A 27132-nucleotide genomic window follows, 5' to 3' on the forward strand; every position below is an offset into this window, starting at 1 on the left:
GATCCCATAAAGAAACCAAATCATGAAAATATGAAATTGTCTCGATGGTGGTCATCTATCATTATCCTAAAATGTTATCACACAATCCGAGTAAAACCTGTTGAAATATACCTAAATTAATTAATGACTAGCTCAAATATCCGTGAGTGCTTTCTTTTTTTTCTTTTTTTTGAGGAAAAAAAAAAAAAAAGGGAGCTCGCAGGTGTAATCATTGTCCCAGGCCTTAAGGTATAATTTGGGTAAGCTCAAAAGTACCACAAATGCACAACAAGATATACCACTACTCTCGCCCACGTTTTATACCATCAAGCCAATTTGGGCCAAATGCTAAAACAGCCCACAACACAAAATTGCATGAGTTAGGACTCAAACCTTTAAACAAATAGAGCTTTCGAGGGTTTCTTACCGTTGAGCCACGCTCGTCGGTAATCCATTAGTGCTTTTTTTTTTATTGACCTAGCTCTAGTAAAAATTAAAAATAAGTCTAAAGAAAAAAGTTTTTCATAACCTTTTTTGAGTGCTCCATTCTAAAATATAAATCTTAATAGCAAAAATTTGGCCATCAAAGGTTTTTTTTTTTTTTTTTTTCGTAGATGTGGTCCTCTAAGATTGTGTTTATTTTCTTCTACATATTTTGTTTATATACTTTATCATTGTACTAAAGCCTTGTCTCGATCTCCTTTTCTAATGTGTAAATCAAAGTTTCCTTTTTATCTTCTCTAATAACCATGCAATTAAAATTAGGGTTAAGAATCATTTTAATCTCATGCCAACCCTAGCTCAAATAAAGTCTTGTCAGAATTCTCCAACCACTCCTACCTTAAAAAAAAAAAAAAAAAAAAAAAAAAAAGGTTAAAAAGGTGGGAGAGGGGGGGGGGGGGAGTGATGAGGTGAATGTGGACATATTATAAAAAATTGTGTGACATTTCGGTCAAAATTTGCTATTAACAGTATGCAAGATATGATTATGTGCTGGCTTTTAGTCTTTTCCCCTCATGATTAAAAATCATAGGAACGAATCCAAAACCCACCACAATCTGCCCTGCTCGATTTGTCGATATCCATCTATTATAGTAAGTAGCTAGTGATGAGTAGTGAGTCCAGTGATCACCAAATAATGATTTCTCAATGATGTCCCACCATTGATGCCCAGCCCAAGGCACTTCATTACAACCTGTTCCCTAGCCTATTTTAGCTTTGCCTTTTATGTTCTGCACATGATGATGCATAAGATGTTTTGCTCGTTAGGTTATTCTTATTTTTACTGAATCACTACCATTCATAAGGTGGGTAAACTATTCTCTGGAAGTGATCATCTGTGATTCAGCCAAAAAAGAAGTGATCATTTGGGTAGGGTGGCAGCGGCCCTTTCTGCTGAAGTGTATGTCCCTGGCTATTCTCCGGGTGCTAAATGCTAATGGTCCTATTTTTTTATCAAAAAAGAAGAAAAGATTGACATGATTTCCTAAGCAATATAATGAATTACTAAGTCATGGTTGAGAATTTCAGGGGAAAAAATGTCATGGAATTGAGTGAACTTAAATATGTAAGGGTATGGAGGAGAAAGTCAATGTAGGTTTAGTCAAATCTAAGCTAAAAGTGTAAAGTAAAAACTCTACCTTTTCTATTTTAGTTAATTTTTACTGTTCACTCACATAAGCCTTTTTATTCTTTCTCTATTTTATTTTAATTTAATTTTTCTCTCTCCACGAATATAACTTTTTTCTCTACCACCCTTTCCCATTTTCACATTCTCTCATTTACGGATAAATCAACACTTCACAAATTCACAAATTTTCACAAGAAAATTATAAATCAACCCTTCACAAATTTTCACCAAACAAAGGTTCAGTCTTCGAAGAACAAAAAACCTGGTTCGTTTGCTCTAGTTCAAATAACCCACAAAAAAAAAAAAAAAAAAAAAAAAAAAAAAAACTCTATTGGAAATTAGAAACCAACCCTTTTCTATTCCTGCAACTCCACCAAATCCAATACCAAAACTAGCACCATCCTGTCTACAATTGTTTTGAGTTGGGTGTGTTTACAGATATAAAAATCCAATAATCGGATGAAAAAAAAAACCTCTTTACAGCCAACAGCACCAAACAATCCACTAAACAAGAACAGTTAATGTGTGTGTTAATTTTAATTTCCTCTCATGTAATTTGGCAGTTGGAGAGGGAGAAGGTAGAGAGAGGGAATGGGTTTTAGATCTAGGGTTTTAGGACTCTCTCTAGTTCTTCAATCTGGGTAATGAGTTTACAAATTTCATGGGAAATGAGATTATAAAGAAAGACTAAGGATTGGTATTGCAAAGAAGTTCATAACAGTTCTCTCAAGTTCTAGCAATCGCAATTAAGCCAGTATCCTAAAAATGAAAGGTGAAATTGCTGCCTTAATTGATTTGCAAAATGTATTCACCACACCCTCTGAGTTCACTCATGTGAGTTTCTTTTGTTTGCAATTCTAAACTTCAAACATCTAACCATCCTCAACCCATTACAAATTAAAATGCACAACTGTATATAATTACAATGAAATTTAAAATTCAGATTACACCAAAATTTGGCACAAAATATGCCAAGGATCCTAACAAGTTCAGTTATATTTTAGCTAAAAAAAAAAGAGAACTAGTAAGTCCTGTATGAATGCTTTACGTAGTTTTTATTTTTTTATATTTTTTTTAAGATTCGGTAAGAAGTGTTGTACAAATTTTATGATAATAGTGGGCCTACTTAAACAGTGGAGAGGAATGTAAAGTTAGAAAGCATTTTATGCTGAATTTCAGCGAGATGGGCCTCACTCCTCAGTCCTTCCTAAGATGCTGAACATATAACACATTTATCAGAAAAACTCCAATATTTTAGTATTTTTTAGGATGAATAAAAGGAATATATTTTCACTCGGACCCAGGTGGGGAATGTTAGTGGAGCAGAGCCTTATTGCTGTGATTTTTCTTTTTAATCAGTGAAAGCTAACATAGCCAACCAACCTCCATCAACAAAGAAGTCATTTTACTATTTTAGTACTGCATTCTGAATTTTGAAAAAGGAAGTGATGGACATTTTGGTCATTGGGGCATGATACTTTCCCCAGAATTCAAAGGCGAAAACATCGGCACTTGCTATTTTTTTTTTTTTTTTTTTTTTTTTAACGATTTGTGTGAAAGATGAGAATGTGATGTACATAGTTTCTCTCGGCCAGTAAGATAAGATGATAGTATTAGATTTTTTATTATAAGACAGTATTAGATGTTGTCACTCACCCATATCCACATATCATGTTTGAATACCTGTCTGCCCCACACACCATGCGAATCATATCAAACAATAGGACTGTCACACTCATCAAAATTTCATGCTCTAATGGAGAAGCAACCCTCATTTAACATCATGTAGGATACAAATTCAAAAGAAACAATCAAGAAACGACGCATGAATTCATTCATGCTTTGTTTGAATAAGACGAGGTGTGTCACTCACATTATATTGGCTGCCTCTCACTCCTGTCACATTCTTGTTTGTTGTAACAAATATTTCCAAAAAAAACTTTAATTGATCTCATCTGACTCAACTCCATGTGTACAGCAACAGTGCTCTCCACAGCTGTGATTTCAAATTATCATGATCACAAGTAATCATGTTAATTTATGACCAAATGATAATAAAAATTTTATTATTCATCATTTTTTTTCACCTTTATGATCATGATCTATACTTTTCCTTTTTTCCTATATAAAAAAGGGTGAGAGGAGAGATCAATTGACAATTATTAAGACAAACCTACCACTACCATGGTGTGTTCATTTTAATATCTAGTACTCCTATTTATGGTGAAACCAGTATCTTAAAGCCTTAGTAGGAGAACCCATAAGAAATTGACTCAATTGAGGGATTTGTAAGAACTCTTTTTACATGGTTTGAGGCATAGCATATGACTTTTAAGTCTTTAACCCACTTGGGTCCAATAGCATTAGGCAAGGGACAACATTAATTTTAATTGAACCAACACCCTGTCATCGTCCTTAAAGATTTAAACCCAAGATCTATCTATCCCACACCAAAATCCACTACTACAAAGTCGCCGCTCATTATGTTACTTCTTTTTTCTTTTTAATCTCAATTATGTCATATACTATTTTAAGCATTGGTTATATCACTTTTTCTAACTAATCACAATGTAAGAGCATTAATAATGCACTAAATATTTAGAATTCAAATAACAGGTTAATGTTAATGACATCTTTTTATGGTGTTTTATTTTTATAGTTTGAACCTCATTCCCACTACCTCTCCTCTAATATCTACCTATCTTACACACACACACACACACACAAAAAAAAAAAAAAAAAAAAAAAAAAAAAAAAAAAAACAAGCACTAAACATTTAGCTTTTTTTTTTTTTGAAAATCTTCAGGCCTCACGCTACTTCCGTTTTTCTATCTACCGTACACCTTCCACTAAACATTTAGGCTTTTTTTTGAAAATCTTCAGGCCTCATGCTACTTCCTTTAGGTGTACGGTAGATAGAAAAACGGAAGTAGCGTGAGGCCTAAAGATTTTCAAAAAAAAAAAAAAAAAGGCTAAATGTTTAGTGCTCGGTTTTTTTTTTTTAGGTAGATATTAGAGAAGAGGTAGTGGGAATGAGGTTCAAACTATAAAAATAAAACACCATAAAAAGAGGCCCAATGTAAAATTTGACATTTAGCTAGTTCAACTAAAATTTGATAGCCTAACCCCAAAAAAGTGGTCAATGTTGGCTACCTTGTAGCCAAGCAAAACAATTGATAACTATAGTGCAAGTCCAAATCTAACTAAGACTGTAGCTTAGTTAATGAGTTTTTAATTTTTTAATTAATTCTCTCTCTCTCTCTCTCCAAAAGGATCACTAATCATCATCCTTGCTAAGAGGCCAAGATTGGCCATTGCCTAACTGAATTGGCTATGAGATGATTATCCTAGTCGTTGGGTGGTTATTATGGTCACGCGATAACTTCTTATAATTTTACCATATCACAATTTATTCAACAAATTTTTAATTTTTATAGTGGGCCTCTTTTGGATTAAAATAAGATTGCTAAGGTTTTGTTTAAATTAACAGATTTTCCATTGTTTTAACCAAAGAAATTACATCGATTTTGTTTAACACTTTAACCCAATCACAATTTAGTCTCACAAGTTTTCATTTTAATTATTACGTTTGACTCCTTTAAATTTGAATTAAATTAAATCTTAAGGGATTAAATGTGGGCTTTTGTGATAGTGTTAGAGTCAGACTATAAAGAAGTAAATTGTAATCTTTCTCAAACAAAAACTTAAGAACTCTTATCCTATGTTTGGACAGAGTGAAAGGAAAGGATGAAGAGGAAAAGGAGAATAGGGAAAAATATCATTATAATTTACAAAATTTCACTGGTATTTTCCTATTACTTTTTCCTTTTCACTCTGTCTCTCCTTTCATCTCTCTCAATTCTTAAAATAGGTGGGCCATATCAACTGGTGGGGCCCTTTCTTTCTTTAATCTGTAAATCTGTATTGTCTCACAGTAATATTTAAACTGCTGCAGATGCAGAACCAAGCCACTGGTCTGAGCAAAACATTCAAGTCCCTCTCCCGCCATTCTTAATTACAACTTCCCATATTTTAATGGTTTCATTCAATTCCAAGGACCCCACATTGGTTCAACAATTATTGTCGTAAACAAAACAACACAAACCCTTCCTGGCTTCCCATAAAAGTCACAGTTACTTGAAAAAAAAACGCTTACCAATCTCTAAAGCGACGTCGTTGGATTCATTGAAGAAATCTGTATTTATTATTTATTATTATATTTTTTGGGTAGTTTTTGTACTTTTGTTTGCCCCACTTCTACAGTTCTACAGTTCTACTTCCAACAAAGAGTGTCTGCTACTATATTATGATTATCTTTTATATTCTGACCTCTCCAACGGAAAGAAAGTTAGCAAAAAAGTAAAAGAAAAAAACTTTCCCTTTTACCAAACAAAAAAGACAGAAGCGAAGTTAAAGTTAGAATTTTTGGTTTGGATTCCTATTCTCTTGTCTGATCTCCTACTCTCTCAAGCTCCCAGCTCCTATTTTCTGATCTGGGTCTGCAAATTCAAGCCACAAAGTGAAGTGGGTCTCTCTCTCCCTCCCACTCTCTTTGCTTTGCTTTGTTTGGCTCTTTATGGGGGGTTTGGGTGGGCTTAAATGTTGGTTTGGTCATTTTTCAGGTAGAGATCTTACGTAAACATTAGTGGGTGTTTGGTCTTTTCTGGTTTTTATGATTTTATATGCTGAAGAGACCAATGATATTTTATTCTATTGTAAATTAGATGCAAAATAATAATGGGTTCTGGTTGTCATTTGTTTATAACAGAATCAGCATAATTTTTGTTGTATGATTGTGATTGCTAAAGTAAAAAACAAAGATTGATTTTTGTTCTTTTGGTGAGCGAAAAGGAACCCACTGTTATCTTTTTTTTCCCTTTTTTGAATTGGAGTGTATCTACTCTTTGAAAGAAGCCCACATATTATTGTGACTATTTTGTTTATTTGTAGCTTTGTATTTTTAAATTTTAACTTTTAGGTTCTTCTTTGATGTCTGCTGGGGTGGGGTTAGAATTTGTCTCAGCTAAGGGTAGTGATTTGTGATTAAAAGGAGCTGTTTTTCCCCCATACTTTCATTGTGTTTGAGTTGTTTTGGAGAGAGAAACCCATCTTGCTATTGTGGAGATCTGGGACTTGTTTCATCTCTTATGCCCGATGAGGACTTTCTTTCCCTCTGAGTCTTGTAAAGAAACACAGCTCAATGCTCTCAATCCACAGTCTTGGCTCCAAGTTGAAAGAGGGAAACTTTCCAAACTTTCATTGCATCCTTCTTCTTCTTCTTCTTCATCCATGTAAGTTTATTCTACTCAAATTATTCAGTTACAGCAGCTTAATTTATTTTCGAATTCAGTGAATTAAAGTAGTTTTGGTGTTGTCTTGTTGTTTCTTGGGGGGTTTAAATTGGTGTAGAGAATCTTTTATCAAGGTCCCTGAGCCACAGATACTCCCATTCTTTAAACCTGTTGATTATGTAGAAGTTTTAGCTCAAATTCATGAAGAACTCGAATCATGTCCTCCGCAAGAGAGGTCAAACCTCTGTTTATTACAATTTCAGGTGTTTAGAGGCCTTGGAGAGGTTAAATTGATGCGGAGAAGCCTCCGCGCAGCTTGGCAGAAGGCTAGCACTGTTCATGAGAAGCTTGTATTTGGGGCATGGTTGAAGTATGAGAAGCAAGGGGAAGATCTTATTGCTGACTTGCTTGGCACTTGTGTGAAATGTGCACAAGAGTTTGGGCCTATTGATGTAGCATCTCAGCTTCCCCTTAATTTAAATGTTAATTCCCATGAGTGTGTTTCAATGAATGGGAACCAAGTTTCGAGGAATGTTAGTTTTAGAATTGGAGATGAGAAAATAGTTTGTGATAGGCAGAAAATCTCTAGCCTTTCAGCCCCATTTAATGCTATGCTAAATGGGTGTTTCACAGAATCACTTTGTGAGGACATTGATATGTCTGAAAACAATATCTCGCCATCAGGTATGAGGGCAGTTAAGGAATTTAGTATGACAGGCAGTTTAAGTGAAGTCCCTCCAAATCTCTTGCTGGAAATATTATTTTTTGCAAACAAGTTTTGTTGTGAAAGGCTCAAAGATGCTTGTGATAGGAAACTCACATCTCTGGTTTGCTCTAGAGAAGATGCAGTGGAACTCATGGAATATGCTCTTGAAGAAAATACTCCAATTTTAGCAGCCGCATGTTTGCAAATTTTTTTACGTGAACTACCTGATTGTTTGAATGATGATCGGGTGGTGGAGATATTTATTAATGCTAATAGACAACAAAGATCAATCATGGTTGGGCCAGCCTCATTTTCCCTATACTGTTTATTAAGTGAAGTTGCCATGAACCTTGATCCTAGGTCTGGTAAAACAGCTTGTTTCCTAGAAAAGCTGATTGAGTTTGCTGAAACAGACCGGCAGAGACTATTGGGGCTTCATCAATTGGGATGTGTGAGGTTGATGAGGAAAGAGTACGATGAAGCCGAACATCTTTTTGAGGCAGCTTTGAACGCTGGCCATATTTATTCTGTTGCAGGTTTGGCTAGAGTTGGTTACATCAAGGGTCATAAACTTTGGGCCTATGAGAAGCTCAGCTCTGTAATTTCCACTGTTACCCCACTTGGTTGGATGCACCAGGAGAGATCATTATACTGTGAAGGTGATAAGAGGAAGGAGGACCTTGAGAAAGCAACTGAATTGGACCCAACTCTTACTTATCCCTACATGTATCGGGCTGCTTCATCAATGAGGAAACAGAATGCTACAGATGCGCTTAAAGAAATTAATCGGGTTCTTGGGTTTAAACTTGCATTAGAATGCTTGGAGCTTCGGTTTTGCTTCTTTTTGGCACTTGAGAATTATCAGTCAGCCCTTTGTGATGTTCAGGCTATTCTCACACTTTCCCCTGATTATAGGATGTTTGAGGGACGGGTGGTAGCATCCCAGCTCCGTACTCTTGTGCATGAGCATGTAGATAATTGGACTACAGCAGATTGTTGGATGCAATTGTATGAGCGGTGGTCTTCAGTTGATGATATTGGGTCTCTGTCCGTTATCTACCAGATGCTTGAATCTGATGCAGCAAAAGGGATTTTATACTTCAGACAGTCTTTGCTTCTTTTGAGGTATGTCCAGCTTTCTGATCTGTTTGGGCACTGTAATAAAATGACCCCTGGAGTTAAAAGGACTGGAAACTCTCCTATCTCATCAAGTATTTTTAAACCTTTTTTTTTTCTTTGCAATTTAGTATATTTGTGAATCTATTCATGCCGTGGGAATTAATTCAGGTCCTGTAAATCCTGAATTTGGCTCCATTTCTCCTCTTCTACCTATGTGATATTTTAGGTTGTAAAATATTTCTTTTTACATTGGGGTGACTAGAACCCTTAAACCTTCACTTGATCAGGTTGAACTGTGCTGAGGCAGCCATGCGGAGTTTACAATTAGCTCGCCAACATGCATCCAGTGAACATGAACGGCTGGTCTATGAGGGATGGATCTTATATGATACTGGTCATTGTGAGGAAGGGCTCCAGAAAGCAGAAGAGTCTATCAAAATCAAGAGGTCCTTTGAGGCCTTCTTCCTGAAAGCCTATGCATTGGCTGACTCTAGCCAAGATCCATCTTGTTCTTCAACTGTTGTTTCACTTCTTGAAGATGCATTGAAGTGTCCGTCAGACAGGCTTCGTAAAGGTCAGGTATGGTTGTCTATCTCTGGGCATTTTCATGGAAAACTTTCTTATCATGCACTTGCAAACAAAGGCATGTTTGGTATCATGGTTCTTTTAAAAAATTAATGTATGATTATTTCATTTTGAAAAAAGTGTAGCGATAGTATATAGGCTCTCAATGAAGTAGTCAATACTTAATACTACAAAAACTATACTCTTAAATTTTGTCAGTTTACGTTTCTATAACTTTCCTGTGCACTTGGCTGTTTGTATTTCTTGAATTAATAAAAAATACTGTGAATTTCAATAAAATTCATGCTTTTTCCAAGTCATGGTTATGCCTTCATTATCCTTTTTTTTGATAAGTAATAAGATATATTGATACTAAAAAGGAAACACCCTAGCACACAAGGAGTGAAGGTTATTTCTAGAATGATAACATGATTTTAGTTTTGATGATGTTTTTCTTGTTGAAGAAACAACTGTGGGATAGAATAAAAGACGAGCACTTGTTGCAATCAAGGGGTGATTAAATTTCGTTGCACTTGTCAGGTCATCTTCTCTGCACTATGTCTATTGGGCAGATGTGCATTTATTTTTTCATGTCATTTATGGTGTTCCCTGGGATTGGCTTTGGGCCTTTCCTGCGCAACTTAGGTGGAGGGCAAAGAACTGCCCAGTGAAAAAGAAAATAATGAAAAACTTAGAAGGTTAACTGTGGATGTTTTTGGCATATAGTATGATTTTGTTCATATTTGGCTGGCGCTTGTGGAAAATTCTGGAGAGAGGACCAAAAGAAGTTGTGAAAGGCATAACCTAGTCACTAAATATAATACTATTCTGTATAACAATTAACCCTGTCTTCCTGCAACAACACCTTTTCTTGGGCAATATAAGTCTCCACTTATGAACTAATTCTTCCTACAAAATATTAAATTCTAGGTCTTTCTAAATTCAGAAAAACTTATGAAGTACAGGAGTTCAATATCTAATACCATACTGACTAATACTTCAAAATTTAGCATTTGAAATTATTTAAAAGTTTCCGGGCATTGTCCCTCTGGATCCATGAGGTCCATTGGGCAGCTGAGTCTTTTGTTGTTTCGATAAATTCGCACAACAGACTGCTGACTGACATCGGATTGCACTTTGGAAGGTAATACTTTCTGTAACTTGGAGACAATGTGGAGTTTTAGTTCAAGAGGTTCTCTTATTGATACAATTAATCAGCGCACCTCATTGCTGAGTGATTTTATCTTGGTTGATAGACCATATCTCGACTATTTTCCCTTTCTAGTAAAGGATGTCCAATGATGAATTCTCTCCTTTTTCTTTCTTTTTGAAGCCCTTTTATTAGTAGTGGATATGAAAATTTTCAAATTGGGCCACCTGACCATATGAAAATTCAAGCTTTAGCAAGTGTTAAGTAGTGATAGTTGGGGTCCCACGATATTAAGGATTGCAAGAAGGTTTTAGCCTTCAGGCTTCAGAGAGACTTGATGATTGACCAGAAGGTAGCATATTTGTTGTAAACGGAAGTTAAAATGTAGAAAGCTGATTAGTCCATCATGTTGCCAACCTGTAATAATGATTTGGATTTATAGATTTTCATGAATTCTGTGATCGTTATTTGAGTCCTAATTTTCCATTTGCCAGGCACTGAACAATCTCGGAAGCGTTTATGTAGACTGTGGGAAGTTAGACTTAGCAGCTAATTGTTACATTAATGCCCTTAACATCCGGCACACACGAGCCCACCAGGGCCTAGCTCGTGTTCATTTTCTCAGAAATGATAAGTCTGCTGCATATGATGAAATGACCAAACTGATTGAGAAGGCTCGGAACAATGCATCTGCCTATGAGAAGAGGTCTGAGTACTGTGATCGTGATTTTACAAAGGCGGATCTGGAGATGGTCACCCAATTAGATCCCCTCCGGGTGTACCCTTACAGATATCGAGCTGCAGGTTAGATCCCCCAACCCCCATCCCTTTTCTTATAACTGCATGACTTTAGTGGTGCCTGAAAAATCTGTAATGTAAAGATCTCAAACAATTGAAATAAATGATGACCACAAAGTCCTCAACAACTAAGCCACGATTATTGTTGCTGGTGTATAATTTATGTGAAGAAATTCCTCACCTGATACAAAAAATGAACACAGTTAAAGCAGAATTTCTTTTGCACGTTTTTTGTATAACCTGAATTATGCGGATGTTATATCTTGTAGTGTACTTTTAAGTTTTAAGTCTTTCCGGGATTTAGTCTTCATAATGCACCATCTTTAGTGGCATAATGAAATTTGAGGTGGTCAACTCTTTTTCTTTCTTTCCCCATCTAGAACTGTGAAATTGTACACAGATATTTTGTGTTCAACTTTACTGTCCATTCAAACTATAATAAGCCTTTGAATAAGTCTTGTGACATAATTTTTTCACAACTTTGCTATAGTGGCAAAATATGAAAATTGGTGTCAATAGTGGGTCCATATGAAAATTGTCTACCACTCACGACTTGTCATCTCAGCAGGTTGTGAAAAAAATGAGTGCAGAGTAAAGTGATTAGGTGCCGCTATTGTAGTCTTTTTGATTTTTGGCTGTTGTGATTCTGTAGCTACTACTGTTATTAAGTTCATATTGTGTTTGGTTGGAGCAGTGTTAATGGACAGCCACAAAGAAAATGAAGCCATTGCTGAACTATCAAGAGCAATTTCATTCAAAGCAGACGTTCACCTTCTACATCTGCGGGCTGCGTTCCACGAGCACGTTGGCAATGTCTTAGGTGCACTACGTGACTGTCGAGCAGCTCTTTCTGTTGATCCAAACCATCAAGAAATGTTGGAGCTTCACAGCCGTGTATACAGCCATGAACCATGAATTAGAAAAAGAAAATTGTAAGATTGGAAAAAAAAGAAAAGAAAAGAAAGACAAGTTAAATTATATTACCACCATGTATACTAGTGAGTTTGTGCATGTACACCATGTCATATCTTTTTTTCTTTTTTAACCCAAATTTTGTAATTTTATGTTTTAATATTTTTGGTAATATAATTTAATTTGTCACAGTAAAAAATTGTCTTACCCTTAAAGTAGTTTCCTGTTATTATAAACTGATATAAGAAAGAACATATGCAAGTTATTTTACATGAGATACTCAGTTTCTGTTACTATGTATTTTGCCCATGGGATTAGGGAGATGAAGCAAAAGATGAAAAGCCGGGGTTCTATTCATGCTTTGGTAACTAGTCTGTCTTTTTCACTTCTTGTGTGTGTATGTGTTGGCCACTGGCCAGACTTTTATGGTTGCAAAAAATTGTGATCCCTACTATTATTATTGCCTCTCTATACAAAAAGAAATCCAAAACCATGATTAACCGTTTGTTCTGTTAATTATGAGTCTTTTGGCTACTTTACTTTCCTCACTCCTTTATAAGGGTCCAGAATACGAATCCCTGATTCTGCTGTTTGTAGTAGACCACCATAAAGATTAAAGGGTAGGGACAGGGTTGAGGCTGTGAATTGGACCATTTAAAATCTTTGTCCGACCTCAAGCTTAGGCTTTAAACACACAAGAACAAATTCACTTGCTGTGGCCTAGACCATGGTGTTCTACATGTTCAAAAGCTATGGGGTAACAATTTCAATACGACATCTCAACAACTATGAAAAGGGTTATAAAATTCTTACTTCACTAGACTTAATGAAAAATTAAATGATTTTCATAGGCTAAAGAATTCAATAACAGTGGATCTAGTTAGCTCATTCAATAAATTTTCTTGCTGTTGAATAACAACTTTGGGAAATCAAAATTAATAGAGCAAGTAATTTTTGTGGCAATTACAAAGAATAGATATGGGGGTTTCTAAAAAGAACTACTTTTTTTGAGGAAGCACTACTTGATGGATCTATAAGAACACTTACATCTTCGTTCGAAAGATGAAATGATAAAGTTGAAGAGAGAACACTAAAACATCATTGTCATCCAAGAGATTGAACCATAACAATAACGTTATAAAAACAAATAAGTTGTTATTTTTATTTAAAAATTTTATTGCAATACGATTGATTTATTTTAATTTTTTTGTTTGTTTTATTTATTTATAGAATTTTAACCTATTACGTTCATTTTGATGATTGCATTTTCTATCATTAATCGGTTTTTGGTATATTCAGAATTAAACCACAAACCTATTCAATCAGCCAAATAGAGACTTTTCTAGAAAATAAAAAATAATACCAGCTTTGGAACCGAGCAGTCGAGCACTATATATAGTTGTATACGCTTAAAAATTCAATCGGAAACTGACAGAGAGAGAGAGTCCGAGTCATTCACACTGACTCACTCACTCACTCTATCACCGTCGCAATCAAATCGTTCCTCTCAGGACTCAATTCATAGCCCATTGACCAGGTACAAGTACAACATATCAATCTTATTGCCCTTCTTTTTCTAGCTATGCTATGGTTCCGTTTGGTTAACGAAAATAACTTATTGCTTGGTTATAGTTGATTATTATTGCCTTTTGTTTCCCAGCTTCTTAAATTAATGAAAATCCAAAGCTAATTACATGAATTTCAGGTTTCTTTCTTTCCTAGGTACCAAACAAGCCAGAATATCTATTGTTAAAGCTTGAAATTTTAGTGGGTTTGTTTGTTTGTTTGTTTCTATGTTATGTTGTTTGTGAATATCTATTGTTAGCTTAAAAATTTTAATTTTATGCAAAACCTAAATTTTATAAAATAGTGCAACTGAGCTACAAAGCTCTTGGCTTCAACTTGCCATTTGAAGTTGGAACTCCCCAGATTTCAATTTGGACTCTTTGGCTGATTTGGCGATAGATTTCTTTAACTTATTGGCAAAAATAGAGAATGGGTTTCCTTAAGACTAGACAGATTTCTAGAAACTATGTGTGTGTGTGTGTGTGTGTGAATTTACTTATTAGAGACCTTTTTTTGCGCGGTTTAGAAGCGATCGTGAACATGTTCTCTAAACTAGCATTTTTTTTTTTTTTCTGAAAATATAAATATAAAGTGCACTCTGCTACTGGTGCAGGGTAGAAAGGGGAAAAGGAGTACTAGAATTCATGATAATATTTAAGCATGCAATGCTTAATATAACATAATGTTTTGGGGTAGTATATTGTGTAATTAAAAGTGTTTCTTATGATATTCTTTTACTAATGTAAGCATTTGCTACCATCTTAAAACTAGTTTATACAGCTAAAGTAACTACTGCCATTGTACATAGATCACAAATGTCTAATTGATCAGTTCCTAGTATATATTGACAACAATTGTAGGTGGTTCATGTCCTGTTTTTGTGTGAGCTGCAAGGGCTGGTGGAAAGACATATCACATTCATATTTTGTATTGTTGGAAATACTTTGAAGAAGCAGTAACCAGAAGAGTAACACCATATAGTTTTCTCCTAATTGTTCATCTTAAAGTAATAGGTTTTTTTTTTTTTTTTTTTTTTTTTTTTTTTAAGAATACAAGTGGCTTATGTGCTAGTATTTGATCTATTTAATCTATTTGTATCTCTCAAATGTCAGAAATTTTGGTCGGCATTTCTTTAACTAATCACCATATCATTTCTGTGTAATACGTTTACAACTTCTACTTGCCAAAACTTCGTCCATATATTAAATTGCCAACTAAATATATTATATGAGTCTTAAGAAATCTAAATTTGAATCACTTTTTGCATGACTCTGTAACTGATAGACTGAGAAGATAGGATGCCATGCTCTCATGATTAGTTGATTACAGGGTGCCAAAAAATGAATATTTATGACTATCGTTTAATGAGACTTTTACTAGGAAGCGAACGAATTGACTATCAGTTTACTACTGAAGCTTTTTAATTTTTTATTCCTATTCAATTTTCTACTGTTTGTTGGCCAAACAAACTGTCATATCTGTGCATTTCTTAAGACTGTGTTAGTTTGATTTTTCCAGAGTTTAAAGTGTTTCTCTGTATGACTTTTGGTATTTCTTTTTTCTCAGGAGTAAATTTCTATTGTCCACTTCATGATGAAAGGTTTTAAAATTTCAATACTCTGGTTAGGAATTTCTGTTCTTGCAATTCCATCTTCATATGGAGTATCTGTATCATGTATGATGGCATATGACGAAGGTGGCATTTCTAATGTGTTGGAGTCTCCTGAATGTTCTGAGTGGGTTCTTTCCACTGAATCTCTTCAAAATAAGACTTTGAACTGCCAGTCTGCCACACTTCAGGGACATAGGGACTACCAAGAAGATTGTATCTTATGTCATCCTGATATGAAAATACCACGCCTTGGTACTCTCTCTTTTCTCCCTCTTGAAAGTTATCCTTACTTAAAGACTGATTTTATTTGTATTGTTGGATTTATAAATTTCAGATGTAACATGTGAAACTGTATTTAGGATCTGCTAGTGTTGGGGGGGAAAATTACATTTTAAAGCCTTCAGTTTAGGAGTAGAACAATTTAAACCCTATAGTTTTCAAGAGTAAAAAATTTATTAAAAAAAAAAAAAAAAAAAAAAAAAATGAACCCTAGAGTTTCAAAGTAACAAATTAAAACCCTGATGTTTCAAAAGGTAGTAAATTAAAGATTCAGCCATATTAAAAATCAAACACAATGCTAATGTTTAATTTGTTACTTTTTAAAATTTTAGGATCACCCTTAAAAAATGGAAAAAGAAAAAAGAAAAAAATAAAAGAAAGAGAGGATAAAATGATATGTGCGTAATGAATCCAAGAACGGGGTACCCAAATTGATTTCCTTTCTCATTTGTTAGACAAACTAAGGTTTCATATGTTGAAGAAACACTTCTTTAGGAGCATCACTTTTCAAATTGACAAAAACTTTTGATATTTACATTGATGTGGACAACTTATTGTTTGAAGCATGCCTTGGATGCAGGAAAAAGTGGTCTTGAGGAGGGTAAAGTTGGTGTTATGGCAGTATTTGATGGTCATGGTGGTAAGGAAGCTAGTGAGATGGCTTCAAAACTTCTGTTGGATTACTTTTACATGCATGCTTTATTCAGCTCGTACAAGCTACTGACACAGTACAAGGGAGTGTTACCTGTAACTGATGATGAAATCACACATTTGAAAATACTAAAAGAAGCATTGTTGAATACAATTCAAGAAATTGATTTCAAATTTTCTCAGGCAAGCAGAATCTATGTACTTTAGTTCTTTTAGCTGGTTTTCTTCAAATATAGATCTATGTTCCAATGTATACTTTCAGGAGGCTTTTCAAAAGAAGATTTTCTCAGGATCCACAGCCACTGTGGCTCTTCTTGTTGATGGGAAGATTTTAATTGCCAATGTTGGTGACTCAAAGGCCCTTTTATGCACAAAGAAGATTCGGTCTGGTCAGTTAATTGATACTCTGATATCTTCTCTCTCTCTCTCTCTCTCTATCTCTCTCTCTCATTAGTTATATTTGACTCTTTAACCAGTTGCATCCAGAAGATAGTGACCTTAACAAATGGGATTAAAGGTTTAGTTGGGTTGAGTTAAATTTAGTTGTCCCTGTTAGAAGCATGCTAAAATGGTAAAGAATACTTCTCTTAATGCTTCTACGTGAAAAATGACTTTCCTAAGAAGTTGGTTGTATATTAAGCAAAGAGTATGTAAACTTTAACCTTTTTTTAACCTAATAGCTGACTATCTGTATGTTTACATGAAAATGACAGACAACATGACAACTAGTCTTTCAGTCACTAAACTAACAGAAGATCACCATCCAGATAGAGATGATGAAAGAGATCGAATTGAAGCAGCTGGTGGTTCTGTTGTTAGTGTTTGGGGTGTGCCTCGAGTCAATCGAATACTCACTTTGTCCAGAGCCATTGGTGATGTGTATCTAAAGAGGTGATTTCTTATTCCATTCAGAAATAGTAACCAACCTTACAGTTTTGGGAGTAAAGGCTTTGTTATTGTTTGCAAACTCTATTCCATTCAGAAATAGAATGATATATTAACCCCCACCCACCCCCCCACTTCACCCTTTCTCACACACGCAATCATAGTTTTTACATGAGGTAAAAAAGTACTGATTTTTATAATGTCTAGAGTTTGCTTTCAGTTATCTGTTTCATGTTATGATTTATATATACTTCCAATTTTAAAGGAGCTTGTATTCTTCTTCATGTGTGATCAGATTTGGTGTTATAGCTGTGCCTCAAGTGACAGGTTGGCAACCTCTAGATGCTAATGATAGATTTCTGGTGGTTTCGTCTGATGGTATTTTCGAAAGCTTGACACCGCAAGATGTGTGTGATCTTATAAATGATTCAAGTTCATGCTCGCCCTTATCCTCATTGGGCGATTGCATTGTAAATACAGCATTTGAGAAAGGTAGCATGGATAATTTGTCAGTTATTGTAGTTCCATTATGATGTTTTATTTATTTGTATTTTTTGTTGTTGTTGTGAACTTGTTGGTAGAAAGATATCAGAATTAGATAGGCTTTTGCCAAAGTGGTTTGTAATTTCTTCTTCTTCTTCTCTGACTCTCTCTTATTTTTTATTTTATTTTTTTGAATTAGCATTGGCTACACATCGGTTTATTTACTCAAAAAGAGCCTGATGAAGGATCAAAAACCCTACCTCTCCCTAACTATTGAATTAAAAAAAATAAAAAAAATAAAAAAATAAGGCCTTAGTGGACCAAAAGAGAGGAAAAAATAATAATAAGCTTATAATTATATATCTTAATAAATTTAGATTATTTGGTAGATTCCAATTAACTCAATTAGTAAAAGTTATTTTACCTAAATAATAGAAGTATTGGAGGTTAAGTTTTTTTTTTTTTAAAAAAAAAAAGAGGAAAAAAACTGTTTTTCTCAATCTAACAAGTCGAAACTACCCAAATTTAATTCTTATGTAGATTGAATAGACCGAAGTGGACCAAAAAGGACCTAAGTGGACCAAATGGACCAAAGTAGACTAAAATTAACCAAAGTGGACTGAGCCGGAGAGAATGAATTGAAATGGACTAAATGGACCGAATCAAAAGGAAAGGATCAAAATGGACAGAAATGCTACACTTTGCCTATGAAATAGGATCCTTTATTCCTGGTTGACAATGTAGAAAATACCACATCATTTAAAATTTTAAATAAGGTGCCAGTAGATTCATATTTAGATTTCTAAAATTTAATCTGAACCATGTAATGGATCCATTTAATGGAGAGGATCTTATTACAGGATTGCTTATATTCATTAAAAATGATGTACGATGAATGTACAGAGGGGCAAACTAGTTTTTTGATGACCTTATCATAATAATTTTTTTTATCATCAGGTCAAGACACTAATCAATTTTCAATATAGACCATGTTTAAATTCCAACTAATTGAATTACAAGGTTCTCCCCTTTTAATTTCTTGAACGAAACTTGTGTAATATGGAAATGAAAAGATTATTAACAGGTGACATGGCAAATGCTAGCTTCTTTCACTAACCCAACTTAGTTTTGTTTCCTTCTTTTAAAAAACAAAAAAAAACTTAGTTTTATTTAATTAAATCAAAAACAGATAATGTGGCAAGTGCTAGCTGCTTTGACTAATCTGACATGGCAATCCTATTGCTCACCAACGTAACAGTATCACCTCCAACTACGGAACCAAGCACCATATATAGTCATATAGAGGAAGATTACTCTCACAGAGAGAGAGAGAGAGTCCGAGTCAGAGTCATTCACACTGACTCACTCTACAACTACAACTACAACAGTCCCAATCGAATCGTTCCTCTCAGATTCAAATCAAACCCTATTGATCAGGTACAACCATCAGTCTTGTTATACATTCACATTCCATTTGGTTTAACCAAAATAAACAGATCCTTTTTTTATTGTTGTTTTTCTGTTTTTCTACTTCTTAAATAATGAAAAATCCTAATCTAAACAATTTGAGGTTTCTTTCCTAGCAACCAAACAGGGCATAATGCTTTTATTTTTTTGGAATGGTATTGGGTCTTCTTTTATATGCTCGAAGTGGTTACTAAATTAGTTGACTTTTCATCATGTTTATTAACTGTTCATCTTAAAGTATATACTTTTTTTTTTTAAAAGCAGTACAATTGGCATTTCTTAAACTAATCACTGTATCATGTCTATGGAAATATCATATGAATCTATAGAAATGTAAAGTTTGAGTTACTTCTCATGATTACATGCTGCCTGAAATGAACTTCTATGACTGATGTTTAATGAAACTTTTCCTAGGGAGTGAACAAATTGAGTCCTAAGCTTTTGTTTCTATGCAATTTCTTTCCCATTGTTAGTTTGTTTTTTCAGAGTTTAAAATCTTCTCTGTATGACTTTTGGGGTTTCTTTTTTCTCAGGAGTAGAATTCTATCATCCACTTCATAATGGAAGGGTTTAAAATTTCAGTACTTTGGTTAACAATTTTTGTTATTTTGATTCCATCTTCATATGGGGTATCCATGTTGCGTATGATGGAAAATGATGAAGGTGGCCTTTCTGAACGTGCTGAGTGGGATCTCTCCACCGAATCTCTTCAAAATAAGACAGTGAACTGCCAGTTTGCCACATTTCTGGGGCATAGGGAATACCAAGAGGATCGTATTGTATGTGATCTTGATATGAAGATTCCACATCTAGGTACTCTCTCTCTCTCTTTCCTCGCTCTTGAAAATTACCCTTATTATTTTAGGACTGGTTTTATTGTATGTTCACATTCATAAATTTCAGATTTTACACATAAAAAGAGAGAGAGAGAGAGAGAGAGAGAGAGAGAGTGTAATAATATAAATTCATAATGAATCCAATAACAGGACGTTCAAAGTAAGGTTTCATATCTTGAAGAAACACTGCTTTAGGAGCATGACTTCTCAAACTGACAGAACACTTTTGATGTTTATATTGATGTGGACAAGTTATTGTTTGAAGCTTGACTTGAATGCAGGCAAAAATGGGCTTGGGGAGGGTACAGTTGGTGTTATGGCAGTATTTGATGGTCATATTGGTGAGGAAGCTAGTGAGATGGCTTCAAAACTTCTGCTGGATTACTTTTACATGCATGCTTTATTCAATACCTCCGAGCTAATGGAACAGTACGAGGGAGTACCTGTAACTGAGGATGAAATAACACATTTGGAAATATTAAAAGAAGCATTGTTGAGGACAATTCGTGACATTGATTTCAAATTTTCTCAGGCAAGCAGAATCTGTTCACTTCTAGTACTTTTATCTGGTTTTCTTCACAGATTTATCTATGCTCTGCTATATGCTTTCAGGAGGCTTTTGAAAAGAGGATTTTCTCAGGATCCACAGCCACTGTGGCTATTCTTGTTGATGGGAAGATTTTAATTGCCAATGTTGGTGACTCAAAGGCCCTTTTATGCACAAAGAAAATTCAGTCTGGTCAAGGTTCTAGTTCTCTGATATCTTCCTTTTTTTATGTAGTGATATTGATTATTGACTTTTAAACCAGTTGCACCGAGAAGATAACTCATACTATTGAATGGGAATTAAGGTTTAGTTGAGTTGAGTTGAAATAGTTGTGTCAATAAGATATGTGCTAAAATGATAAAGAATTTCTTTCTCTTAATGCTTTTACCTGAAATAGGACTTTCCTAATCATTAGTTGTATATTAAGTGAAGGAGTATAAAAACTTTACCTTATTTTAACCTAATAATTGAATATCTGTATGTTTACATGAAAATGACAGGTAACTTGACAGCCAGTCTTTCAGCTACTGAACTAACAGAAGATCATAGTCCAGGTAGAGATGATGAAAGAGCTCGAATTGAAGCAGCTGGTGGTATCGTTGTTACTCTTTGGGGTAAGCCTTGGGTGAATGCTGAACTTCCTATGTCCCGAGCCATTGGTGATGTGTACCAAAAGAGGTGGGTTTCTTAACTTGAATGACAGCTAAAGTTTCCCTTATTTTCTCAGTTTGTCATTTTTTTATTACCTGATTTTCTATTTTTTATTCCATTCAGAAATAGAGACCAATCTCAAAGTTTTGGGACTAACTGATTTGTTATGATTGCATTCCATTCAGAAATACTGAAATAGCCCGCACCCACCCCCCCCCCCACCCCCCCCCCCCCCCCCATTTTAGACACACACACACACAATCCTAGTTTTAACCCAAGGTAAAAAAGCTCTGATTTTTACCATGTCTAGAGTTCACTGTCGGTTCTGTTATCTAATTCATGTTAACACACACACACACACACACTTGCAATTATAATGGAGCTTGTATTTTCATTCTTTTTTGGTCAGATTTGGTGTTATAGCTGAGCCTGAAGTGACAGGTTGGCAAACTCTAGATGCCAAAGATAGATTTTTGGTGGTTTCTTCTGATGGTATTTTTGAAAGCATGACACCGCAAGATGTATGTGATCTTGTACATGATTCAAGTTCATGCTCGCCCTCATCCTCGTTAGCTGAATGCATAGTAAATACAGCGTTTGAGAAAGGCAGCGTGGATAATTTGTCAGTTATTGTAGTTCCATTATGATGGTTTTTCTGTCAACTTGTAGGAAGAAAGATGTTAGAATTAGATACTTGGTAAATTGGTTTGTAATTGCTTTTTTTGGAGCATTGGCTACACATACAATCATTTACTCAAAAACAGCATGATGAAAGATCATAACCTTTTTAACCATAATAATTGGGTACATTCATTGATGTTTTCCCCTTTCTTTTATGAAAAATTATTATGGCACTCTATGGACTACTGTTTTCTTGAATATATGCTATCTAGCTTGACCAATTTGAGTAAATGATGTAGACCAAATATTGAGGATATTCATATCATATATAAATGAGATTGGATTATTATTATTATTTTTTTGTTAGAAAATATTGGATTCATTAATAAATAAAATCAGATTGACCTAAAGTTTAGAATATATGATATGCATACGATGAAAACATGCTGTTGGCCACTGGGTTTTTTTTGCTTGTATTTGGTGGTGCATGTGGAAATTAGCATTGCTAGGAGTCAATTCAAAGTTGGGAATTTCTAAATAATGTTTTTGAGTTAGACCATTCTAAAGAAAATTTCTATTTTGAAAACAGCGAAAAACAAGTTTATGTTTTGGATCTAAAAAACCTTTTTTTTCAATGTTTTTTTTTTTTTTTTTAATACAATTGAATATCGATGAGAGATAAACAGAAAATGGTGTACACTAAAAGTGTTTACAGAACACTTTGTTATACTTATACCCTATCCAACAAGTAAATAATCAAACAGCTCTGTCATATGTATAGTTGCACAAGATAATGAGAAACTAAAAGACAAGAATCAACTTGCATATAATGGCTAATCAAAACTACTGCAATGTCCGCCCTTGTAAATTCTTTAAATGCATCTTCAATTTGTCCACCAGTTATTTCTTAGAGAGACAAGTAAAAATTCTTTATGAGAAAAAAGGAGTCAACAAAATTATTTTAATATTGTTAGCTACAAAAAAATATGCTTTGTAACTATGAAACAGAGTATGAATTAATCATAGTCACACGACAATTGTTGCCAAGCCTTAGGGTTGTAGTATTTCAAGTATTTTCTATTCTGTGCACTTTGTACTTATATCTTTTTCAAACTTGTATTAATGTGCTATCAGCTATATAACAAAATTCGAACCCTTCCTTTCATGTAAGCCCTTTTCACCCACTTCATAATGGCTACAAGTAAAATAATTTCAGATCATGTTTTCAACATTTGTTTATTGACACATTAACTTGTAAAGTTGTAGATTAAGCATTCACTATGGGTGAGTGAGAAGTTTGTTAAACAAACATCAATTGTCAACCTTTCTCTCTCTCTTTATTTTATATATATACTAGACGTAGACTTATATGATGCGTGAGAATAAATAATTTTTTTTATTGTAATATAATGTATAATTTTTTCTCTAAAACTTTTTGAAGATAATTTATTTATCTTAAAAATTATACAACTTCTATTTAGTCCAATTAGGTCTACTTAGGCCCAATTAAACTGATTCTTTTTGTAGATTTTCTTTTCAAGTTTAGCTCAAAAATTCTTCTTCTTTTTTTTTTTTTTTTTTTTTTTTTTTTTTCATTTTTGGGTTGAAAAGTATAAAAATTTATAATATTTGGACTAAACTCTTTAGTTTTGAGTTAAAAAATAAAAAGAAAAATACAAAATTAGATATTAGAAATTAGAAATATGAGGTCTAAAAATGCATTAAAAATGATAAATATTCAAAAGTCTTATTCGGTCCACATTGAATGATGATCATCTCAAGTTATCTAGGAGGAACCTGCTATAAAAACTTATTTATATAAATTAAATGATGATCTACATCTTGGAGTGAAGAACATCATGACAAATATTGAATGCAACTAAAAATAAATACTACTGGACGCCATTATTTTCTACTACATCAACCATGATGGACAATAGTCAAAAGTAGTTGGTCAAAATATCATATGCCACGCCCCAGAGAAAAGCGTAACAAAAGGTTACGATATTGGTCAAGTTTGGCCTTTTCAGCACTCAAATATGTCTTCTCAAAGTCGAATTCTCTTTGCTTTTCATCAGCTACAGAGCACAGTTCACGAACCCTCTCGATTTCCTTCTCCAAATAAGATTTTTCATTCACCAGGTCCTTCAAATACTGATCTCTTTCATTATTTTGTGCTTGTGTTACAGCTTCTCGAGTCTTTCTTTTTCTCTCTTCAATTGTCACAGATGGTGTATTCACATTCACACTCTCCATAATGATCGCAACTGACATTACAACATGAATCTAATATTAGCAAACATACAATAAAAACAGTGAACTATAAAGAAAGAAAAGAAATAACCAATTATATATGTACAAGAAAATTAATAACTCAATACGTTAATGAACTCCATAAAATAAATAGAAAGAAAGAAAGTGAAAGTTTAACTTAACTGAAAAAAGTTGTGGAATTTAAAAGTTCAATGAATGAAAAAGTTGTGGAATTTAAAAACTCAATGAATAATAAAGGAGCTAGAGAAAATTTTGTAAAACTTAACGATGATAATAGGTCTCTGTTGTGGTGGTATATATAGAGTGTTGGGATAAATCTCCATCCATGTGTGAATTAAATTAAATATAACTAAGCAACAGAGAAAATAGAAATCTATGAAAGCAATAAGAAATTAACTAGAAAGTAATAAGAAATCAACCAAAAAGAACACCAAGAATTACGTAAAAGGAAAAACCACAGGGCAAATACAATATATAATACCTCTAGAAACAAGTACAACCTCACCACAAAATCCAGTAGCAATATCTTCAACTTTGAATACTTCAACTCTCTGAAACACTATTCTTTTTCTTTCAATAGGCTTCAAAACTGTATTTCACTCTTCAATCTCTCGGAATCTCTCTCTTTCAATGAAACCACACGCACCAAGCATTATATAAAAGCTACTGCAGCCTGAGTCCTAACACTCCAAATACAATTAGGAATAAAAGTCTTGTACAGCCAACGCCATGGATAATAGCCATACTATTTTATTGTTGAATGAAATGAAGGTTTCGGTTTCAGATTCAAAAAATAAAAATAAAAAGTCTGGTACACCAAGTTCACCTATTTCATGTTGAAATAGGATTCATTAAATAAGAACTTAAGAGTCCTATGTGGGCTGGACTCCTAGGTGAAGCCGTGCACCCCAGTCCCCAACGTACATAGAGCACCCTTGTGTTTATCAGTTTTTTTAACTCGTGCCATTACATTATCATACAAAAACTTCCAAGTTGATTAGATTTAGGGATTAGTTGTAAATTCTATCTTAAAATAACCGATACATCACACATTCCAATCATAGTATATATGGGTTTTCCTTTACAAAATCGGATTAGGTCCTCTATAATATATAATAGCAACTATTTTCTTTTATTGAGAGATCAAAAGCCTCAAATCAAAAAGCTTATTTGTATTAGAATTTCTGTCCTCTCTGCATATTTTCAATGAAGAATACGTCTTTGTTTTCAGTCGATGCAAGCAATTTTAACTTGGCTCCTCCAAGTAGTCCTCCGCCAATAATCTTCGTGGAAGAAGAAGATGAAGAAGAAGAAGAAGAAGAAGAAGAGGACGTTTATGATGATTATGATGGTGCTGTTCTTTTTATTGACTATGGTGATGATGATGAAGGTGGTGTTTATTACAACGAATCTCCCGAGGATGTTGTTGATGATGATTCTGATGATGTAAGATTAATTGTAGGCTTGAAAGTGATGAATATTGAAGAAGGGTCATCGTTGCTTTTGGGTGGTGAGTGTGCAGTGTGTTTGGAAGAGTTTCGTGTGGGGTCGCATGCTAAGTTGCCATGCTCACATATCTTTCATCAAAACTGCATTCTTCCATGGTTTTGGATGAATGATTTCTGTCCACTCTGTCGCCATAAGATGGCTTAGTTTGATAGATTCTTTGTTTGTTGATCTTAATTTTATCTCAAATTTTTCTTAGAGTTAATTTTTAGCTTGTTGTGATTAAGTGTGTGATTCTTTCAAAGCACACTGAATTGAAACAGTGTGTGTCAATGAAATTATGTTTTGAAGTTAATTTAACTATTGCAAACTCTTTTTTTTTTTTTTAATCTATTCATACCTTGTAGAAATATCTCCTTCAGTGGTTTCACTTTGCACTTTTGATTAGCACTAAATACTTCTAAAAGGCTGCCAAGAACTATCGATTTAAAAAAAAAAAAAAAAAAGAAAAGAAAAGAATTTTGTGCAAGTAATACCCTCAAAATTGTGAAAACAAATGTCAAATTTTCTAGTTGCATGAACAAATTCAAGGGTAAGGCTTCCTTGTGGACAGAGCACATGACTAATATTTCATGTTCTTAAAGGCTCGATCACTGTGCCTACTTGCTAATATTTCACGTTGTAAAAGACCATTCTCGCTTTCCTTTCCTACTTTTTGCCCTTCAATCTTTTTAAAGGAAGATTTTTTGCCATTAAGGCTGTGTTTGTTTCATGTAAAATATTTTTCGGAAAATACTTATTTTTCGGAAATGCTATTTTCAAGAAAGGAAAATATTTTTAAGTGTTTGGTTGCATTTCAGAAAATGTTGTGAAAAATATTTTTTGGTGTTTGGTTGTGTTGTTGAAAATACCATAGAAAACACATTTTCTCACATTTTCTTAGCTGCCAAACAAATATATAATTTCATTCCTCAATCCAGAAACACAAATAAAACCCAGAAAAAAAAAAATTTCATAATCCGGTCAAATTGAGAGAAGAAGGAGAAGAGAGAGGAGACTGGGTTCGACGAGAGGCGAGATCGCGTGGCGAAGGCGAAGGCGAAGGCGAGATCGCGCGGCGCGGTGCTGCAATCGCGATCGGCACGAAGTCGAGATCGCAATCGGGGACGACGAATCTAGGTCGAGAACGATCGGTTTTGGGGTGCGACTAGAACGATCGATTTTGGGTGGATCGGTGCGGGGGTGCGACGATCTCGCCGGTGGTGCGATCGGCGCAATGAGGGTTTGAGATGGTGCGATCGAATGGGTTTTCTAGGTTTGACAAATGGGTTTGGGCATTGCTCGATGAACGAGCTCAGTCTTGGGTTTTTTGGGTTCGTCGGAGTCAGTTTCTAGGTTCATCGGAGTCGGTTTCTAGGTTCGGTCTCTTCTTCCTCTCTCTCTCTCTCTCTCTCTCTGCGCGCGGGCGCGATCTCCCTCTTACTCAGCTCTCTCGCTGTTTTCCAAAAAATGATATTTGAAGGTAAAATAAAAACGAAAATCATTTTACATCCCAACACAGGTCAACTGAAAAGCATTTCCGGAAAATACATTTTCCATGCGCAACCAAACACCCGCATTTACGGAAAAGCATTTCTGGAAGTGATTTTCACCCAAAACAAACAC

General features: G+C 34.4%; 4 protein-coding genes across 4 annotated transcripts; all 4 read left to right on the top strand.

The window, feature by feature from the left end:
- Positions 1-5874: 5874 nt before the first annotated feature.
- Positions 5875-12207, top strand: LOC115969919 (ETO1-like protein 1). Its single transcript, XM_031089557.1, has 5 exons — positions 5875-6900; positions 7019-8731; positions 9013-9304; positions 10934-11243; positions 11932-12207. The coding sequence occupies exons 1-5, from the start codon at positions 6764-6766 to the stop codon at positions 12150-12152; spliced, it is 2673 nt and encodes an 890-aa protein (XP_030945417.1). The 5' UTR covers positions 5875-6763; the 3' UTR covers positions 12153-12207.
- A 1317-nt stretch (positions 12208-13524) lies between these two features.
- LOC115969766 (probable protein phosphatase 2C 51) lies at positions 13525-17756 on the top strand. Its single transcript, XM_031089376.1, has 6 exons — positions 13525-13686; positions 15282-15579; positions 16187-16440; positions 16520-16646; positions 16971-17148; positions 17438-17756. The coding sequence occupies exons 2-6, from the start codon at positions 15306-15308 to the stop codon at positions 17673-17675; spliced, it is 1071 nt and encodes a 356-aa protein (XP_030945236.1). The 5' UTR covers positions 13525-13686; positions 15282-15305; the 3' UTR covers positions 17676-17756.
- A 1206-nt stretch (positions 17757-18962) lies between these two features.
- LOC115972300 (probable protein phosphatase 2C 51) lies at positions 18963-21869 on the top strand. Its single transcript, XM_031092528.1, has 6 exons — positions 18963-19062; positions 19626-19905; positions 20210-20460; positions 20541-20673; positions 20976-21153; positions 21536-21869. Exons 2-6 carry the CDS (start codon positions 19653-19655, stop codon positions 21771-21773), a joined length of 1053 nt encoding a protein of 350 aa, XP_030948388.1. The 5' UTR covers positions 18963-19062; positions 19626-19652; the 3' UTR covers positions 21774-21869.
- A 3358-nt stretch (positions 21870-25227) lies between these two features.
- LOC115970681 (E3 ubiquitin-protein ligase BIG BROTHER-like) lies at positions 25228-25674 on the top strand. The gene has a single exon (XM_031090272.1). The coding sequence runs from the start codon at positions 25228-25230 to the stop codon at positions 25672-25674; it is 447 nt and encodes a 148-aa protein (XP_030946132.1).
- Positions 25675-27132: the final 1458 nt, after the last annotated feature.

The sequence above is a fragment of the Quercus lobata genome, chromosome 12, assembly GCF_001633185.2.
Source record: "Quercus lobata isolate SW786 chromosome 12, ValleyOak3.0 Primary Assembly, whole genome shotgun sequence".
Classification (NCBI taxonomy): Eukaryota; Viridiplantae; Streptophyta; class Magnoliopsida; order Fagales; family Fagaceae; genus Quercus; species Quercus lobata.